The sequence below is a fragment of the Falco biarmicus genome, chromosome 7, assembly GCF_023638135.1.
Source record: "Falco biarmicus isolate bFalBia1 chromosome 7, bFalBia1.pri, whole genome shotgun sequence".
NCBI lineage: Eukaryota > Metazoa > Chordata > Aves > Falconiformes > Falconidae > Falco > Falco biarmicus.
The window spans coordinates 28,834,704-28,855,361 of NC_079294.1; the positions used below are offsets into that span (position 1 = coordinate 28,834,704).

Consider the following 20,658-nt stretch of genomic DNA (forward strand, 5'->3'; position numbering starts at 1 on the left):
TGAATGACAAGAATCCCACTGTGACAAGAGTGCTGGAAACACACAAAAAAGGAGACTCCTTGATAATAAATTTTATAATCTAAACATAGGACAAAAGAAATGAGCAACACACTCAGCAACATGAGAACATGAGCTAGTATGAATGAGTGTAGTCATAACACAGCAGCAGCCCTAGGGAAATGCATTTTTAGCAGGCAGGTACATCCCATCATTTTTTAATATTTACAGAACATTTTTTTCTGTTGTATATAAACAAAAGAAAAACTTAAACAAATCGATCATTCCTAAATCTACTATGTGAAGGTTCATTGTGCTAGCCTCTGTGTAAGGTCTAGTGACACATAAAATAACAAAGTGGTCAAGCCAGCCTAATGAGATTTGACTATCTTTGCTGAATAATTGAAGTTTAGTCATAAGCAAAAATAATTTTAAGAAACACTAGTGTACAATGAACTCCATCTGAGGCAAGAAGAAAAACTGTCAGTTTAATCCCACAAATCTGAACTTATTCTTTGCATATAACATTTTTATTCTCAAGTGAAAACAAATAAAATTTTATAGATGTTACAAAGTGACCACAGATTTAACATTATAAACTTGTAACAGTTCATTCTCCAGCGATAAACTGAAGTAGTGAAGAAAACTACACCCATCAACTAGTCAATTGCTTTCCAGCGTCTTGGTTGGACATAACAGATGCCTGATTCCTGCTCATTCACAAAGAAGGAAGTACGATGTCCTGCTTTTTGGTCTCCTTCCATTCTTGCAGGTTGCTACTGTTTGGAAAGATAGCAAGCACACTCAGCTTTTTAAGAGACAGCTCTTTTATAGACAGCCTAACTGGCCAGCAATCTCTACATTCAGTGGATTCTCACAGCTGAGATGCAATATTCTTGTGGCTACACCTGTACTGGAGTAACTGAGAATTGCGCAGCTGTATTGTATGAAAAAACTTGCCAAAGAAAGAGAACAGGAACACTAAACCTAAGCTAAAATAGTCTAAGACTGAAGAGAAGAAAATTACCTGTAAAAAGACTGTATTCAGATTGTGTCCCTATTGCTTGTAAATTAAGCTGTGGGCATCAGCATATAAGTGCCAGCCAAAATGGATAGGGAATGCTATGAGAATACATCTTTCATCTGGTCAAAAAACTTGCCACAGTGTGAGCTGTAAATCTTATTAGATAAGGAACTTCTGTGCCTTGTAAGCCTCCTAAAGACTTACTAGGCACATCTGATTATAGTGTTTTCTCTTTGAATCCTTGACTATATCAGTTAGTGAAAATATAAAAATGTATTTTGTAAAAAAAAAAATAACCTGCAAGAAATAGATTTTCACACGTTATCATGGAAAATATAGACACTTGCTATCCCTTGGATTCCTGGTCAAGTAATGATTACTAGCCACTAGGCAAGGAAATCAAAACACACTAAGCAGAAAGGTTTGAAGAAGATTCATACAGCCATGGTAGACCAGGCTCAGATATAAGTAGGCAGTGGGGCTGATAGAAAAGCATTAAAATGTCATAGTTCTCAGTAAACATCAATCCAGATGATTCTACCAAAATGGTGTGACTGGAGGATGCCTTCAAGAAAACTGGAGAAAATGGGGTGAGGTCAGAAATACTTCTTGAAGAAAATGTAGTATAGTTAGGACTTAGTCTCACCATGCTCAAGAAAAGCCTTCATAAATACACTAAAATAAAAACAAATTATTGAGTCTGTATAAAGTGGAAAAATCATGCAAAATTCAAAGTAAAGCCAGTACATGTATGTGTCAGCAGTTATATAATATGGACAGTATAGTTGAGTGGAGATAGCTTCTTCTCTCACCAGCATCTCATTAGGATTCAGCTTAAGAGCGTGAAGTTAATTTCAGCAACAGTAGAGGCATTTTGGTGCAAACTGGCATGCCTTTGCATTAATCCACATGTGCTTGAATTGCAGTGGCATTAGGATTCTGCTGACAAGTAAGTTGAGTCAAAGGGAATAAGCATACAAAAAAAAAAAAGGAAGGTTCCACTGAGCAGCAATCATCAACATTGTTAGGCATTTGTACATGGTACCAAACAGGTAAAGACGAGAAAGCACATCAATGGAAGGGATTCTCAGATGCCTGTAGTAATGCTGGAAGACTTCCACCTTATGTACTTTGATTCTGAAATAATCCTGTACACACAGTGAATGCAATGAGTGACGCAGGCAAGTAGACTAGCATTTTTTTTTCCAGGCTTGGAAACTTCATACTATCCCCTTATTTGTATCATACAGTGCCACATCTCACGCTTTTTAGAAACGAACAGGATACTATGAAATCCAACCCAATCTGTTTGTGGTTGATATTTACACATAATTTGCTTTGCTTCAGTCTTACTCCTGATAAGCTTGCAGGTACATATAGAGAAACTTGACAAAAGTCTGTACGCTACAATTAGAATTCTAATGGTGCCTTAGGGAAATGGCGTTTTTGTAAGTTTTAAATGCAATTTTAATTCAACACGATAACAAAACCAAAGTTTGTGCCCTTTGACAGCCTGCTCCCAAGACACCCAAATAGGAACCAAAACCGCAATACAGTAACAATCAATGATCAGACTATGACCAGCATGCTACTTATACATGACTGGGACTGGTATTAGGCAAAATTAGAAGAGGGGTTGCAAATTTTAAGTATTTCTGGCAGACAGTAGAAAGATGTTGCTGACAGAGGTCCTTAACCCAGCATTGAAAAGTTTGTGGTTTTATAAACTGATACAGCAACTTAAATTACAAGTACAATATCATGTGTTATTAGATTCTCTCCTTCCCACCTCCCAAACTAAGCAAATTATTTTTACCTGGATTATTCAGACATTTGAGAGATTACATTGCAAAGAAACTTATGAACTGGAAAAACAAAAGTTCGGTTCACAGTTTCAAAATAGTTCCAAATGGTAGCTGCTACTCCACTGACATGAAGGAAAATCTCCCTCCCCTTACCAAGAATTTGTAATGAAAATTTTCTATTTTATATTCTATTACATTCCTAGTTCAGAAGACAAGACCTTAATTGCATACCAAAGAAACGTAACACCCATTATGCAGGAAACTTTGACAATGTTACTATATCTCCATAAGAGGGTATCATAATTTCTCTTTTCTGAAAAACTGGTAAAGGAGAGAAATCTTTCTCATAATTCCAAGTTTTCTGAAAATTCAGTGGCAGAAGGGGTAGACAAAAGACTTCTCTGAAGAAAAGAAAAAAGACTTCTGAAGAAGAATATATTTTAAATATTAAAAAAATCTGAAATAAAACATCATCCTTCACAAACAAATCCATAATACCCTGCAGTACACAGGGACAGGATGTTGGAAGAGGAGGCTTGGGAATCCCATGCATCTGACCATAGGCTGGACTGAAAATCAAGGACATAACTCAGGTTGTTGTAATCACAGCAGATGGTCCCAGTCTCTAGGTACACCAATGCCACAGAAGACTAGTTAACTCTGAACTACTCAGAATAAATTTCTTAGCCCAGCTGGTAAGAAGCAAGTAGACTGTTCAGTTTCCAGAGGCAAATCACTTACCTGGCAAATCAGTTACTACAGAGAACGTGATAATGATAATGTAAAATACCAAAGAAGAGTACAGTTCATATTCTTTTTCTATGAACACAGCACGCGCGCGCACACACACACACACACACACACACACAAATGCTTCTTAAAGAGGAAAAATTTAATTAAATATTAGATTGCTTAAGAGAGTATGAAGGCTGAGTGTTTTACGGATGTCAGACATGGTGGTTTGGTATGAGGCAAAAATTACATGACTGGACTGCTGCAGAGCTACAAGGTGAACGGAAGAAACAAGATATATACTTGCTTGCTTGCAAGCATTCTGGCTAGTATTTTAACGAGTTCACAACTTTTAAAAGATTCAGCTTTCTTTCAGGTATTTAACACAGGTATTAATTTTTTGTTATTTCACTTTTCTGCGAACTACAATAAAAATCTGGGGGTCTTATTTTCATTTATCCATGGATCCTTCCATACTGAAGGATACTGACTCCACTGTAACTGAGAATAAAGCCTCTAATACTAATTTTGTTTAATATAAAACAAATCCAGTTTTAATGTCCCAAGGTCCCAGAATTTCAAGATGTAACTAACTGGTAGTCTTAAAGGAAACAAACCTCTAGAAACAGAAGCATCTAGCAAGCAGCCTATTGCTATGTTTCTTCCTCTGAAAAGTAATGCATTATAAACACTAAAGGATCATACGGCCCAGGGGAATAAGGTCATAGCATCTACATTAGTACATTTCTTAATTATTAATGATAATTTTATAATTCCATACCATTTCATGATCATTTTCTTAAAGATGATAAGGTAATTATTTATTAGGTACTATAGAATATATATAAGGAGGCACATGTACCTTGCCAGTGTTTTGTCAGATATAGTCTGTCAAGGAACTGACACATTATATAGGTATCTCTTCTATAACATCAGAGTTTTCAGGTCTCTCATTACTACATCAGAAGATCTGCTCTTGCCTTTGGGCTCATCTGAGATGTTTTGTTACTTATCTTCTTTAGCGATATCTTCATTTGAGTTAACCTGACTATGGAGGAATTTTCATACATTAATTCATTTACGAATACTATTTCTGCATCACGTGCTAAGAAATTATGAGCTCTGAAGCTGTAAGTACACAGCTTCAAAACCAAAACATTTTCAAAATCTATAAATATCAAATAGATAATGTAGTATTTGTGGAGAAATAATTAAATTAGTTTTCCCAAAGATAAAATGCATTAAGTAACAATAGCTTTATATGTACAATTCAAATTTAAGTAAATAAGTTATAATTCATCTTACACTTGCGTCTCTGAAATACAAGAAGTTTGGTTAAGTTAGTGGAAAATTTATCAGAATCACTTAGACAGGAAACTAACATCAGTTTCTTTAGCAGTTCCAAAGTACAGAACCACCAGTTAACTCTAGCCATCTTTAGTTACAAAAATTCGTCCTTAGCATTTCTCAGCCACTCTTACTCATTTGCCTTCATCCTTCAATTCATCTTTAAATCTCATTTGGTATCTATGCTCATTTTTACTGATACATCTATTTAATACTACTAACAGGCAACTGAACTCCCCGCCGCCCCCCCCGCCAACCCCACCCCCCACCCCCCCAGCAGTTTTTAACTTTGATTTTGTTATTCTTTTGCAAGACACAAAATAGTTTTTCAGTTGAGGAACACAAAAGTGAAAGGGATCTACAGGATCAGTCCTGCAAGTAATGTCAGAGAGAACTACTTTGTTAATTCCTTTACATACCCAGCAAATTCCATCTTACTCACCACTATTTCAATTGGAAGACTGTTGCTGAATTTCATACTGCAAAAGATTTCCTTTCACTTTTCAGTCTAAAATATATTCATGGTCAAGTGCATCCATTCTTTCTGTCAACACCGTCTTTAGTCTATTCATAAATATAATTAAATATCCTTATAACTTTTGGTTTGTTAAGGTCAACCAACCATGCTTTTTTAGTCTTTACACGTATGGCATTTTCTTGGTATCTGATCATCAAACATTTTCTGCACTTCCAGTACTCTAGACTGGATTGTACTGGAATCTGCATAATGCTATTAATATTCTTCCCATTTGGAAACAATCTCTTCATATCTTATACATTTTTTTAAATATGTATATATACACACAACCCCCAAATCTACAAATGTGTTTGTAAAATTGTTTTGTAAATTATCTCTTTCCTTAATAAAGAGCAGACCAGCAACAGATTTCAAAAAACTAAGAATTAGTAAAAATTTTATGTCATGCATAAAAATTAATCCTTGCCTATGTTTTCTTGGAGCCTACTATTTTTGGGGTAAATTGTTCAAATTTTTTAGAGCACTCTAGATTGGCATCTTCTATAAATGGGATAACCTTAAGTATTTTACTTAAAAGTAACTACATTCAATGCCACAGTGATAAATGGACATCTATCATACTCTAAAAAAAGTATTTTCAGAAAAGAAACACAGAAAGTAAAAGAACAGAGCTAGCGAGTAAGTGTAAGGAACTGAGCAACTGAAGTCATTCTGCTGGAACTCACTGTCCAGAGAGCTGAGCACCACTGTGTCACTAAGCATTTGTTTACTACATAGCAAGTGTTTAAAAATTCAGTGAAACTTGAGCTATTTTTTTCTCTGTAGGTTTTGTGGTTTGCTTGGTTGTTTTTTCCTCAAAGGCAATGTCCAGAACACCATCAGTACTAAAGAATCTGTTCATGGTATTGTTTACAAAAGCTCCTAACAGACAGTGACTATTTTATTGTTGGATGTATCCTTTATTTTATTAATGATGAGAAGTAATCAATGGAATGCTAAAAATAAACGTGTAAAGAAATCTAGTCTGAAATCTGAATCTGTTGTCTGAAGCAAGTTCAGTGGTCACGGTAACACCAGTTGAAGATTGACTCTTGCCCACTGTGAAATAGGCATGGCTCTTCTAAAAAGGTCACAATTTTTTCAAATATAGGCACCATGTTTTAAATTTTGCACATACAAAATATGTTCATATCACTCAAATTACACAATGTGGCAGTGTTATAAATCTGAACATTATTGTCAATTAAAGACAGAGAAAAGAGCCCAAAGCTCATGTAAGACTAATGACTGGGACAAATCCTGAAAAGAGACAAAAAGTATAAAACAACAGTTTTCCTGTTGTACGTGGGTTTGTGTGTGCATGTGTGAGAGTGCATATAACAAAAAATGTTTAAGAGTAAGTCCAGATAATAGCCCATCCATTTGTTCTCAGCTTCTTATCCAGTTTCATTGCTAAAGGCTTTGATTTTAACTGCATGTTAAAATGCAAATCGAAATCCCATATAAGCCATTAGTTAGTGTGTTGACTGGTTTCAACCAATCAAAATTGACAATTACCACCAAATGTCTTCTTTTTAATCTACTTGTCAGCCTCTGGGTATGTAGGATACTTGACTGTCTCAATTTTCTCCTTAACTTTATAGGATGGGTACAGGCCTGTTCTTCCTAATTTCCTATTGATGCCTTTTGAATAACCATCCCAGTGGTTTCCAGCTACTCCAATTATATCTCCAGGTTCCATAGGAATTTCATCAGCAGTTCGTGGATGATGAGCATAAATAGCAATCTGGTTGTGGGCATTCTGTCCCCCAAAGTAGTAGATATCATCCAAAGAATGGAAATACGCTGAAGCATCTGGATGCAATGTCTGCATAATTTCATAGGCAACTCGACAAACCTTAGAAATAAAAACAAAAGAGAAGTTATAAATATTGTGTATGCCTGCAATAAACCACAGAAGTCAGCAACCAGTGTGTAACAAAGGGACACGCAAAAGGATCAAGTTGAATTAAAATAAAAAAAGATTCACACACCTTCCACCACTACCACCCAAAACCCCCCAAAACCAAACCAACCAGAAAAAAACCCCCACACAAAAAGCCTGCATATTTACTAACAAGAGGCATTCAATTTTGCTTATTTCAATTAGTACTCTGGTGATCAGATCTGGTAAATAAACAAACAGATAATTAGAACAGTTTACTTTGAGTAAAAACTGGTAACATCTATATGAACACTAGCCATCCTGATTTCTAAAATGAATATGTAGCCAATCAAATGTAAAAGCAACCTGTTTTCCTTTTCTACTACTAATAAAAAATGTATTTTACTTTCCTTCAAAACTTTAGAACTTACATTTTCAAAATTTATTCTGCAATAAAGAGGCTTTATATTTACTTTTCTAAAGCAAGCTCCAATTTTCACAATCAAGCAGTTCCAGAAGTCCAAGGCTTTAAAATGCTGTTAATATTAGAACAGTAATAGAATTATGACTGTTGGCAACTTGGAAGACAACTAAACGAAACTGAATTCCAGCAAGACAATAATGATGGTGAGGAGATATATGCATTTTGAAGTGTCATTGTATCACATTTTACCAAGGGAATTTTCTTCCGATTGAAAACAGGACCCCACATCAGAATCACATTGTATCTCTTAAGAGCTGCCAGACACACAAAAGGCTGCCGCTATTTTAAACAAAGCGCTTTTCAACAGTTGGCTAGAAAGCTCTTCTCTGTAAGGTGTCTGATTTGGCCACTGTTAACTTTCTGGCTTCTAACCTACATCACTATATCTTTCTCTGATTTTGTGTAAGCCTCATAAACTAACAGTACAGTAGAAGGTGCTTCTTTAATATGAAGAAGCATTTGAGCTTTTTCATAATTTTCACTTTAGGTAAATACGGTAAAGCTTTATTTTACTCTTCTCCCTCTGAAGATATGGTGAATAGAACTTTAATCATTCAGACTAGACATATTTGTACTTTCCTAGCACGAGAGAGGCATTTACTTTAAAAATGTAATAATACCTTTTAACCCTCCCTATTCTTGGAAATAACTTTGAAGAAATAGCTTTCAGAAAATAAGGTTGAAGTTAATTATTTCAAAGTACTTGTTACGCCCCATAATATAGAAACAAATTTGATTACCCATACATTGGCAAGAGTTTATTTTATAGCTTCTTCAATTGTTTCTGATGTTTTTTTTCTCTGCACGCATGTGCACCCCAGGAGGAGGATACACAAACACTCCGTAAGAAATTTTAAATCTTTTCATTAGAAATACTTTTTAGTGAGTGTAAGTGTTCTGCATACCTGATACAAAACATACAACATCTCCTCTTGGCAACTGTTTCCTTTGTAGTGCCAAACCTCAGTAACTAAACTGTAAGCTGTTGAAGGCAGTAGGCAAAGAATCCACATAGAGAACTATAGTTAAAGCCAGCCTCCCGTTTTTTATTTACAGGTTCATTTGTCTTCCAGCCTGCATACTTACATGTACAATGCAAAATACAAAGACTAATAAGTCCTAGAAGGAAATGAGATTATGAAGAAAAATCGGGCAGAGGGAGCTACAATTTCATCTAAATTAAGACTGAAGAGACAAAAAACCTCTTTTGCTTTAATGTGTAATCTTAATTCTGCTACTGTGTCATGATTTGTGTAACTACAATGTGGTTTTTCCATGCATCTCAATTAAGGCAACGTTGCCAAAATACAGTGCCAAGGTAGACTGTTTCCTTGACTCCACATCACTTGATGGGCCTAATTGCTTTAACAACAGTATTTTAATGAAATATCTATTCTTCATCTTATATCAGTATTCATTTAGTTTTGGTAGCAAAAGTAATAATTAATATAGGTGACTTCCTAAAGAGCCTGATTCTATTCACATATACTGTAATTTTCCCTTAACACCTCTGTAATGAAGTTTTGACTCACTTTGGCAAGGAACAGAAAATGGAAAAAAAGTCAGCATACAATTGATTAATGTGAAAGTCCAAAATCACACTGGAAATAAATTAGACTACACTCTTATCCTTTATCTTCATACAGACTGGACAAAAGACTGTCATTAACAGCCTGATTTTGCTTACCTTCAATGCCAAAGTAATTACCAAGCTGTTTATTTCATTGATGAAAGGAGATGGTAGTTCAAATGTTAGAGATCAGAGGATCAAATTTTAAATGCATAAAAGAGAAATCTCTCTGAACAGTGGGAAAACTTGCAAAAGACCTTAGAAAAGCCCAATATATGAAGATACTGTAGAGATTCACATTGCCATATGACCAGCAAAACTGGTGCAAAATGATTTTTGAAGAATTTGAGTTATTAAAGTACAAGAAATTGCCCAGAATAAATTAAGAGATGGTTGGTCCAAATTCACAGTCCCAGCTATTGAGAGTCTAATACAGGATTTCCTAGACTTCAGTAGAATTTTCTGCAACTCTGGAAAACCAAGTATGTCATCCAGCAAACATGTCTATTGTCAAATGCAGGGAGGTGCAGAATGAGAAACAAGCTCAGAGATACCAGGTACCTCAGAGGTACCCTCAAAGGGGGTTGTACCAGATGACCTCTGGGCATCAACCTATATTACCTTAAATTTGTCAATGTATTTTAACATATATTCTTCTTTTGAAATGACTCCACCACTTACAATATATTCTGTCCAAGCAGTCTGACCTATATTTAAATGTTTCTTCTATGTCTACACGCAGTGTTTTCTTTAAAGCAAATATTTACCACTTAAACCAGCTATCTGAATATAATAACAGGAGAAAATGTTACAGGTTTCTTATTAAGCTTTTATCCAAGAGCACGTAACTCTTCCTTCAGAATAGTAACTGTCTCTACACCAATGCATGTGCTGCATTTAAGATATACAGCCCTAGGTCTTAACTGACAATCACCTCTTTCATTGTGATATGCATTCAGTGGATATACTTCAGCTGGATTAAACATTATTACAAAAGTGGATGGCTCCTCACAAGCTTTTCTTAGGCTTCTTACTTTGGAATTTATTCATATCTTGATGTAGCTTATATTATATAACCTTCTAAATATACTATAAAATGTAATTTTCTTCACTGGGTTTGGTTAACAGTGAAAAAAAAAAGAATGTATCCACGAGCACGATTGAGGGATAAGAGGCTTCTCTATACTTTTTCTGGTTTTGCTGTCTTCTTGCAATAGTAATGTTACTACAAATTCTGGCTGTCAAGGTCAATGTATCACTGTATTAACCATATATTAGCATTACTATTATGCTTATTACCTATCTAATTGCAAATTGTCTTCTGCACTGTAATGACGTTTGAGACTGTGGATAACATGTCTTTTTAAAGTGAATTTTAACTTTCCATTTTGCGTCTACTTCTGTGTAACAGTATGATCATGGGTGATCATAATCACCTTCTATAGTTGAATGCTTTCCTAACTAGGAGTGTCAACTAAGAGCATGTATGACAAGAGCAGGTAAAAAACATTCACTCTCTTTGGTTTCAGTCATATTTTGCTATACTTCAATCAGGTGAATCAGCATATCAGTCACAAAATACTGCTTTCTGATCTACTGTAATCTTACAACAGCTTTACATTATATAGTTTATTAATATACAATATGACGTAACAAAGAAGAAAATGCCAACCATGACATTACATGATTTAGTTTTCTAATGGACTCCAACTTGCTTCATCAGATCACTCAAGAAAGAAAGCTTGTAGCATATAATTTATCTGCAACAAGAAGTCTCTACAGATTACAGTGGTCAGAATTCATATTTATTGTGCTGCTGCTGGATTGCTATAAACACAACAGACTTAAGAGAAATTAAAGGTCTGCTTTTTTCATTCTTTCCATTCCGACAATCAACTAAGGCAATAGCAGACATGTTTGAGCTCCACTAGAGTGAAATGATGTGTAGAAATGAATGGACACAAGTCATATATTAATTTTATGCAAAATTTAAAAGTGTTAAACATGCTTAAAAGTTTAGATGCCTTAACTAAGCTGCACAGAAATGGATGGATTCAAGTTATACATTAACTTTATGCAAAGCAAGGAACTCTTAAAATGTTTATTATTTCCTGCTTATTTCAAAAGTCTTAATTAAGCCAGTAACTTCAACTGAAGTAATCAACCACTGCTTACAATCCTCTAAATTTTCACATAGCACACCAAGCCTTTAATCCTTCCCTGAAATTTTCATGAGAGTGCACTGAGAATAAGATAAAGAGGCATGAAAGAAAACTAAGATTAGAATTGGTATATATACTGTATATTGTATTTGCATTGCAGTTTACCTGGGATGAAAATGTACAGACCAGGAAGTCTGCCTGAGACAAAAAGTGAATATCCAGAATAACACCTCTTAGGGAGTTTTCAGTGTACCGGTTATGAAGTCCTGCTGACCAGGATATGGAGTTATCACTGATAAATTCATAATTTGGATACCTGTAAAAATATAATAAATTGTTAAAAAGCAAAGTTGTCTTTTTTTTTTTTAAAGCATCATCATGTTTGCTGCAAGACAAGGTTGTTAATTTGTTTTAAGTGAGTCTCTACTTTACAGGGAATTAATTATAATTTTGTTGAACACTCTAGAATGTTTCTGCTGCCTCCAAGGATGCCTTTATCCAGAAAAAAAGAAAATTAAATAAAAAGATGCTGTAAGTCTGTCTGAGATTCAACACTGTAAAGGAAGTGAAAAAGTATCAGGAAGTATACACCACATTCTGCTAACACTACGGATTTTAGATGAAATATACTCAGATCACTTTAAGTTCTCTACTACTAAACAGAACACAGAATTGTGTCTTTACTAGACTACATTTTCCTTACTACCATACTCCGTTACATACCGATTATGACACTGTACGAGAACAGTCACCTGTAAAAGGGACATATTAAATAAACTAAGCTAAATTTAAAAAAAAAAAAAGTAGTCTTTCACAGATATTAAGGCTGCATGGAGAACTACTTTTGCAATATACTGGTCACAAGGAAATAAAAGAAATGTAAAATTTCATGTCAGCATGCCTTTCTTGACGTATCATAAAATAGTAATACTTTAAGTCAAAATAGTTTTATTTGAAATATAAAACTTTGGTTTATATTATTTTAAAAATAAAATTCACTTTTTAAAACAATGATCTTTAAAGGAAAAAAGCCCCACTTTTTAGAATTCTGAAAAGGAATGATCTTTCTCAAAACATTTGTACCCCTTTACTGAAAAACTGAAATAAACTATAAAATGTAGCACAAATTCATTAAATTTTCAGTCAGCCTCCTAACAAAAATAAGTTTTATAAGAAAAAATCCAGGTAGATGTAAAAATGGTGATAATGACATTGCTGTCACACAATAACTATAATCTAATCATGAAGTGCATTTCATAAGACTAACCTGCCAACTACAAAATTTCAACTACAGGACTAATTATAAAATAATTAAAATCTATTTTTCAAATTTACAACTCCACAGCAATTATAAAGCAATATATTACATACGATAGTAAGGCAGCTAATATTACATTTGTAAGAATTAAACTTTCTTATACTGTTTAATAAAGATAATCAGAATATAGAGCAGGCTGTAATGCTGGAGCAACAATAACTTAGACCTGTAACTGGATGCTTCAAAGCCTGACGGTCCTATACTGAACATTGTTCAAAATAAGGTTTACACTCACGGGTTCTGGAAAAGTTAGCACACACTTCAGTACAGCAGTGCAGCACGTGGATACAGTCTGGACACATGGTAGACATGACTATGACAAAGTCTTGTAAGAATATGCCTAATTTACTCAATTTTAATGTTAAAACAATGGGAAAACTGTTTTCAAAAGTGAAAAGGGAAAAGATAGCGGGCTTTTCCATCTAACATTCACTAGCCATGACTACCAAGTCAGGAAATTTATCTCAAGAGCATATCAGGCAGTTGTGTGCAAAACTTGGAAATCTGAGGAAGAATTTTAATTTATCATCACAGTGATTTTAATAGATTTTTTCTTACGAAGAGAAACACCTGCTCTAAGAAAAAATACACGTATGGTAAGTTTCCCAGAGATCGCATGACAACTTTGAAGTGTGCATCCGATCATGAAAGTCAGGGAAAGTTCATGTTAAGTTAAGAACTAGACAAAACAAAAGAAACCAGCCAAAAAAGGCGGAAATATTATTCATCTGGAATAACTGATAAAACCTCTTCTGAGAAATTACAGGAGCATATGGATCAATAAAGACTTTTTCAAGATAAACTCTATCACGACGATAATTTTCTTTCTTATCTTCTCATGTCTGTTTTTTTCAATATTTAACCAGCTCTCAAAATACAACAAAATACAACACAATATTAGTGACACATTCTATTTCTGTTTCTATTGTGTGGCACATTAGTACTTTTTAAAAACAAAAAGTACAGACCAAACCCATCTGTCATACTCTGCTGGGAAAACTAGCTGAGGAACAGAAATGGGCATCAGTCTTATTTCCATGACACAAATTTGAGCAGGAGGCAACAAGCAACATGAAGAAAGTTTAACAGAAGATGTCACTCCTAGGGACAGTGAACATAGTAAAGATATTTGCATATCCCTTTGCAAGTTCATCACGTCAGGAATACTGCTAAAATGAATCACTTCTTCAGACTTCAAAAATCATAATCCACATCCTGAGTAGAGAAAAAAGAACCTTTCTTGAAGAATCTGGTTTCTTACTAGCAAAAGATCAGTCTAATAACTTAACAAACGAAGCACACCAAAATGTGTTATACTGGATCTGGTAAAAAAAAATAAAAATCATCAAAATTATTTATACATCTTCTTATGCATACATTTAAAATTTTCTCCTTCCTCCCCTTTTTTTCCTGGAAACAGTCTTTGAGATGCTTTTAATTCCACTTTGTAAAGTTGATCCAAATTCACCTAACCAACAGTTTCAGAACCTATTTCTTCAAACCAGTGATCCAAGCTTAGCTTTTATCTACTCACATGTTTAAGTTTTCACACAAGTACTTTTACACTGCCCCACATACAAAATGCATTATTCATGCCTGGGAAAAGAGGTTTCTTTTAAACACCCTAACATGTGAGTATAACAGCAGCCATACCCAGCGTGACCAAAAATCTTCTGGTCTACCATCCTGTCTCCAACACAGGCTGAAAGCAGAAGATAAAAATACAGTAAAAGGCCAAGCCAATACCCCTCTCAAGTTTAGCCATATGTGGCCCCCTGAACTTACTGGATCAGGTAAGGTTTAATTCTCCTTCCCACTCACTATAGTGCTTTAGATTCTATTTAAACCTATACTTACCACAACGACTACGAAGAATAAAGAAAATGAAACTTCTAAAGCTCTATAGTTAGCTCTTGCTTCCTTCTATTCCCTTTTCCATTTGTATTTATATTATGATTAATGCAATACTTACATTGTAAGCTTTGGGGGATTTTTTTTTTTTTTCTTTTTAAGCAGAACTCAGGCATGATCCTATTACTAGGGTTCCTGAATGCATGGTAAATGAATATTAAATAATAAGATGTCATATTCTTACCGACAGAATCATCTAAATACAGTATTTTGTAGGATCCTTACTAGCTTTCCAAAGAAATTGCCCACACATTCTCTTCCCTATAACAGGAAGCAACGAGACTGTTAAGATAAAAGCAAAGAATGGAAACTGGCAGAATACTGTTTTCTTTGTATCTGACTACGTATATGTAGTATTATAACAGAACCACAGAATGGGCTGAAAGGGACCTTAAAGATCATCTAGTTCCAAGCCCCCGGCCATGGACAGGGACACCTGCCACTAGACCAGGTTGCCCAGAGCCCCATCCAGCCTGGCCTTGAGCACTGCCAGGGATGGGGCATCCACAGCTGCTCTGGGCAGCCTGTGGCAGCGCCTCAGCACCCTCACAGTAAAGAATATCTTCCTAATAGCTGATCTAAATCTACACTCTTTTAAAGCCATTACCCCTTGTCCTATCACTACATGCCCTACTAAAAAGTCTGTCCCTAGTATCTCCTCCACATATCTAAAACCAATATGTAATTCTTCTAAAGCTACTAACAGATTTTTGAAACACATATACAGGCCAGGAAGGATTTTATTTTTTCCCACAAGGAAAAGGGGATAAGAAAAAGTCAGAAGAAGGTAGGGAAGGGATAGCTCAAAATCTTTCCATCCTGCACCTACCAGCCTCAGATAAGGATACAAACCAATCACAGTTATGACACTATTTCAAGTTCCAATTGGTTTCAGAAGCTGATCAACTAGTTGTGTAACTACAACTCATTGCTATGCTGTGCAGCAGGTGCAAACCAAGATGAGTCCCAAGCTCCTGTTTTCAATTCACTAGGACTGGGGAAGTGTCCAGAATGGGCAATGTGAGTTTTCTTCCCTCTGAAAGAACTTGTGAGGATGTGTGTAAACAGATGAAGTAAGAAATAATGTTTGCTCAAATCTTGCTCTAAAAATTATTGGAAAATGTATGAGCTGTTCATCAGACTGAAGAATTTTGAAGCACTACTGAATTCTATATATCAGATATACTATGACTTGGGGGCAAGGAGGGTTGCAACAGCTAAACTACAGATAGTACACAGGGAGAAGAGACATTAACTTGCTATTGTGGAAGTAAACAGTGAAATAGGGTAGAAAAAAAGCTTTCATAAGTGCTGGAAAAAAGCTCATAAAGGAGGCAAATTACTGAAAAAAAAAATACAGATGACTTCACAGGTAGACATCCTGAAAGGAAGAATGTAATTTCTTGAATATACATGAGAAAAAGACCTAAAGAGATTCATACATAAACAGAAAAGACATTAAATACAGTTTCTCAAAAATGTATGTGTATGTTGTTCAGCTACATTATTTTGAATACTCTACCTTTAAAGAGAGAAGATTCTAAAATAACATTATAGACAAGAAACACATATACTAGCAATTCAAAAATTTGTGTTTGGAAACTATTAAATGAATCAAGTAAAAAGAAATTTACACCATCACTAACATATCACTTATCTAAGACAATGACCTCTGCTTACCAGAAGTTGTCAAGTGCTTCAATCATATAATCTTACAGCTGTTCAACTCTTAACCATGTCCCTCTCTAATCATGTTGTTCTGTATCATCCTAATCCTGAAAATGTATCACTATTTTTTTTAAAAACAAAACAAACAAAAAAACTCTACAAACTGATAGTACTGACTCCACTATCTTTACTACTGTACTTGCAGTTGGTAGACATCAGACTGCAAAGGAAATTTCTGAAACTTAAGTCAAAACATTTCTGTTTTCATGACTATGAATAGTTTGAAATACTTCTCTTAATAGAAAGAACATGCCTATTCATGCAAATGTTGGCTAATTTTTCATTATTTAAATGCCAATGTTGCTTGACAGCCACTGTCATGTAGAGAGACATAAAATATCTAGTACTTACTAATATTACTGCTCCCAATACTGAATGCAACATAAGCTACTGCGCTACAATGTGACAGCTGTTTCTATCAAAGCTTGGTAGTTCAATGTGACTAGAACTTTGACAGAAATGTAAACTGATTCGTAGTTTTCTTCACAAGAGGAGGAACAAAATGTTCTTTATTCCCCAAAACCTGACCTTAACCTGTCTTCAGATGCCCTTCGATGCTGAAGCAACAAATCACATCCTGTGTTCTACGAAATCACAGGAAGTTTCAAAAGCCGCCTACTCAATTGTAAGCAACAGTAGAGTGCAAGCAATTTAGGAAATTAGTGTCAGTGTAAACTATGATGTGAAAACTCAACAGCAACACATAAAAATTCTTCACTACTTAGATTCTATGGCTTTTCTTCAGAATATGTAAAAATCAATGCTGTAGTAATCACAGAATCACAGAAAGGTTTGGGTTGGAATGGACATTACAGATCATCTAGTTCCACCCCCCTGCTATGGGCAGGGACACCTTCCATCAGATCAGGTTCCTCAAACTCCCATCCAGCCTATCCTTGAACACTTCCAGGGAAAGAGGCATCCAGAACTTTTCTGGGCAACCTGTAATGAGCTGTATCTTATCATACTTCAATAAAAGTATGATTTGGAATGGACTTCAAACTGCCACAGAAACTGCAATGCTTAATAAAATTCAGTACTGTTCTACTGAGCAAGTCACAATTTGACTATTAGATTTTGTTACTATTGGAATCTTGGGATGATATATTTACGTAAGTAGTACATCTCTATTATTCACAAAGCTATTGTATACAGTGCTAAGGATTATAAATTGAATATAAATAAAAAACAAATGCATAACTAAAGCTGTTAAAGCAATATTGAATTCGAATATGTTACAAACAGTAATTAAAATTATTTAGGACAATGTAACAAATTAAATACTATAGCCTCAATTTTGTATTACCTGTCTTTTCATTGTTCAGATTTGCACTTTAAATATTATGTTATCATAATTGTTTCTGCTACTGTTCTTGTCTCTACATATACAAAAAAGGAAGGATTAGATTGTCATCATCTGGAGTTGTGTATGTTCATTTAGTTTTTTTCAAAACTCCGTAATTTTAAATAGCAGCCCTTTACAGGCTGAAAGACAAATATAAATATCACAATTGAAATATGCAGGTTTGCAATGCTGTAGAAAATTCCTCTACCACAAAATAACATTTTCTGCTTACCTTGTATCTGCCAAAGAAACTTTGTAATCCAGTATGTTCTCTTACAATTTTTCTAAGCAAGTCTACCAAGAGTAAAACAGCTCAAAAAATTGCCACTTCTGAGTTACCTTACTTTTTAAAAGTATTAAATTCTCTGCTTAAATGAAAAAAAAATACGTATTATTCTGCTCAAGGGATATAAAATGTTGGAAACAGAAATAGGAGTTATTCAGGAGACAAATACACAGTACTGAAATTGAAAACATGCTGATTTGTACTCAGTAATGAATATGATTAAGTTCAAGGTATCTGAAATATCCATCCAAGTTTCCATAGTCATGGCAATAAGCATTTTTGAAATTGTTTATACATCATAAACATCATAACCTAAGAAAAATACAGTGCAATAATAGATTATTATTGTTTGGACAGGTGAAACTTCTTAATACATGAACTAGTTTTTACATTATTTCTGAATAGTTTCTTCTCAATGCATATGTTCTATAAGAAGTTTGACGTAATTATTTGTATTTTCACTTCCCTTTTACAGAATCGGTTTATTTAGTCACAGGTATCTTGCTCAGCCTTCTAGATTTCTAACGTTATGGTTTGAAAATCATACTTGGGAAGAACAATCATCAAAAAAAAGAGAATATCTGAGAGAAAAGTCAAAATCACTGAAAGCTGAAATGCAATCCTAACTGTATAAATAATAACAACAAAATTTAGGTACTAAGATATACACAATAGTCAGAAAATATAAAGCTAACCAGAAGGAGAAAAATTGTAATAAAAACATAAGCCATCTTACTTGGATTTTGCCTCTTGCAATAATGAAGGGTCATCTGTAGCCAAATAAACTCTTTTTTTATCAACATGCATTCTGCGAGCAAGAAGTTCAAACCGCTCTTCAACATGTACCATATATTCTTCAATGGGATGAAATGCTGCTTCTGTCCCTACTTTGTCTGTCCTTCGGACGTGAACACTGAAAAAAGGCAGAAACTAGGAATTCAATTTATGAGTACAATACATAATTTAGCAACTGAAATTTTAAATTTAAGTTTCATGCCTGTACTTTTAGAATACATACTAAATTGAATCCCTACACAAAACGAGGAAGGATTTAAACTCATTGACACACTGACAACATGAAGTTAGGTGTCAGCCTGTTCTTGAAAGCAATATAATAAACTTGCAAGGAAGTCAAAGGGTAACTGAAAGATAAGAATAAAAGAGATTTAATTATAGCACACGAAGTCTTCCTTTTGTGCAGAAGGTTAAGCTATCCAGTGTAGTTAGATAATGCTTGATCAATATAGCTCAAAAGCAAAATCAGAATGTTTGCATCATGGATATATTGGGACACCAGCTACAATGCTGCATTTGAATGAAGGTAGTTAAAAATATGCTTGAAACCTAACAAGTCTTCAGATCTGCCAGTGGTGAAGCAGCCTACCAACTGAATGGTCAAAAGCCAACTAACTTTAAGACAGATATATTGTGTACTCCTACAAAAGAAAGATTAAGGATTGAAGGAAAATTCTGGCAAGGGAAGCAGACAGCGGCAGCAATATTTTTCACATTACGTGACAGTAAAACCTTTCTTCCACAAGCTGCTCTTTACTGCCCATAGGTGCTTTCCTTGCTTCTCCCCACATGTCCCTATATAGACCTTTCCAATTCATAGCTACTGTAAGAAACAACAATAGTGAAAACATCAGCAGGAAAAGGAAAGGCACATACCATGTTCAGTGCAGCCAACAACAACATTAGTTGTGGATTGTGGCATGTAAAATGTAGGCTTAGCCTTTTTTCCTCAAAGGCAAAGGCTATACACACTCGAAAAGAAGACCCAGACAGAAAAACATCTGGAGTACAAGCTGTAAGGCAATTACATGAATGGAATTCCGTATTACATTACTAGGTGTGGAAGGACATATGAAAAAAAAAAACCTTCTGTTGAGCTGCCCTGTACATACATCTGTCCAGCTATACATAGGCAAGTATGCATAAGAAGTCCTTGTGATCAGCTTGTATTATGCACAGTTGAAAAATAACAGCTTCATCTAGAAAGCATCCTCTCTCCCCACAAAATGTTTGAGACTCTTGGATAACCATCGTAAAACAGTTTGTCCTGAACAGGAATCACTATATGCACATATTAAAGCACAGGCAGTTAAAAAGAAAACTAAATACCCACCCGATCACTGGATGTTTGAAACCAAGTTTCCTTGTAGCTTCCTCTATTTCTTTTTCTAACCAGGGCTGTGGACGAATCAAGTATTTCACAAACTGTGAGACCCACCACACTGCAGGATCCCCATGTACACGAATTAGCCTATCAGCCAGGTCTTCAGGGATAGCCAAGGGTAGATAAGGTGGCCGTGGGTGTAAGCTGTCAACAATGGGAAGTTCCACCACCTGAACATCCTTATCATTAGCCTCACCTGTTTGAAAATACATACTAGGATGAGTCAAGTAGTTTACTTTTACCATTGGCAAGTAACATCCCAAACATATCAGCTAAACTGTATCTTCAACTTCAAAAGGACTACCTAAAAACCCTTGCTCTACTTTTTCAAATAGCATTAAAAAATTAATAAAAATCAGTTTTAGACT

The 20,658-nt window shown here is 34.9% G+C and overlaps 1 protein-coding gene across 10 annotated transcripts in view; it reads right to left on the reverse strand.

The window, feature by feature from the left end:
* Positions 1–6,319: 6,319 nt before the first annotated feature.
* Positions 6,320–20,658, reverse strand: part of FUT8 (fucosyltransferase 8) — a 187,432-nt gene continuing 173,093 nt past the window's right edge. For all 10 annotated transcript variants that reach the window (XM_056346062.1, XM_056346058.1, XM_056346059.1 and 7 more), the window contains 4 exons: positions 20,240–20,486; positions 18,848–19,024; positions 11,689–11,839; positions 6,320–7,280 (listed from right to left, as the gene is read on the reverse strand). In XM_056346062.1, coding sequence (XP_056202037.1) covers positions 6,963–7,280; positions 11,689–11,839; positions 18,848–19,024; positions 20,240–20,486 — 893 coding nt within the window. In that variant the 3' untranslated portion in view covers positions 6,320–6,962. The remainder of the gene's footprint in view (positions 7,281–11,688; positions 11,840–18,847; positions 19,025–20,239; positions 20,487–20,658) is intronic.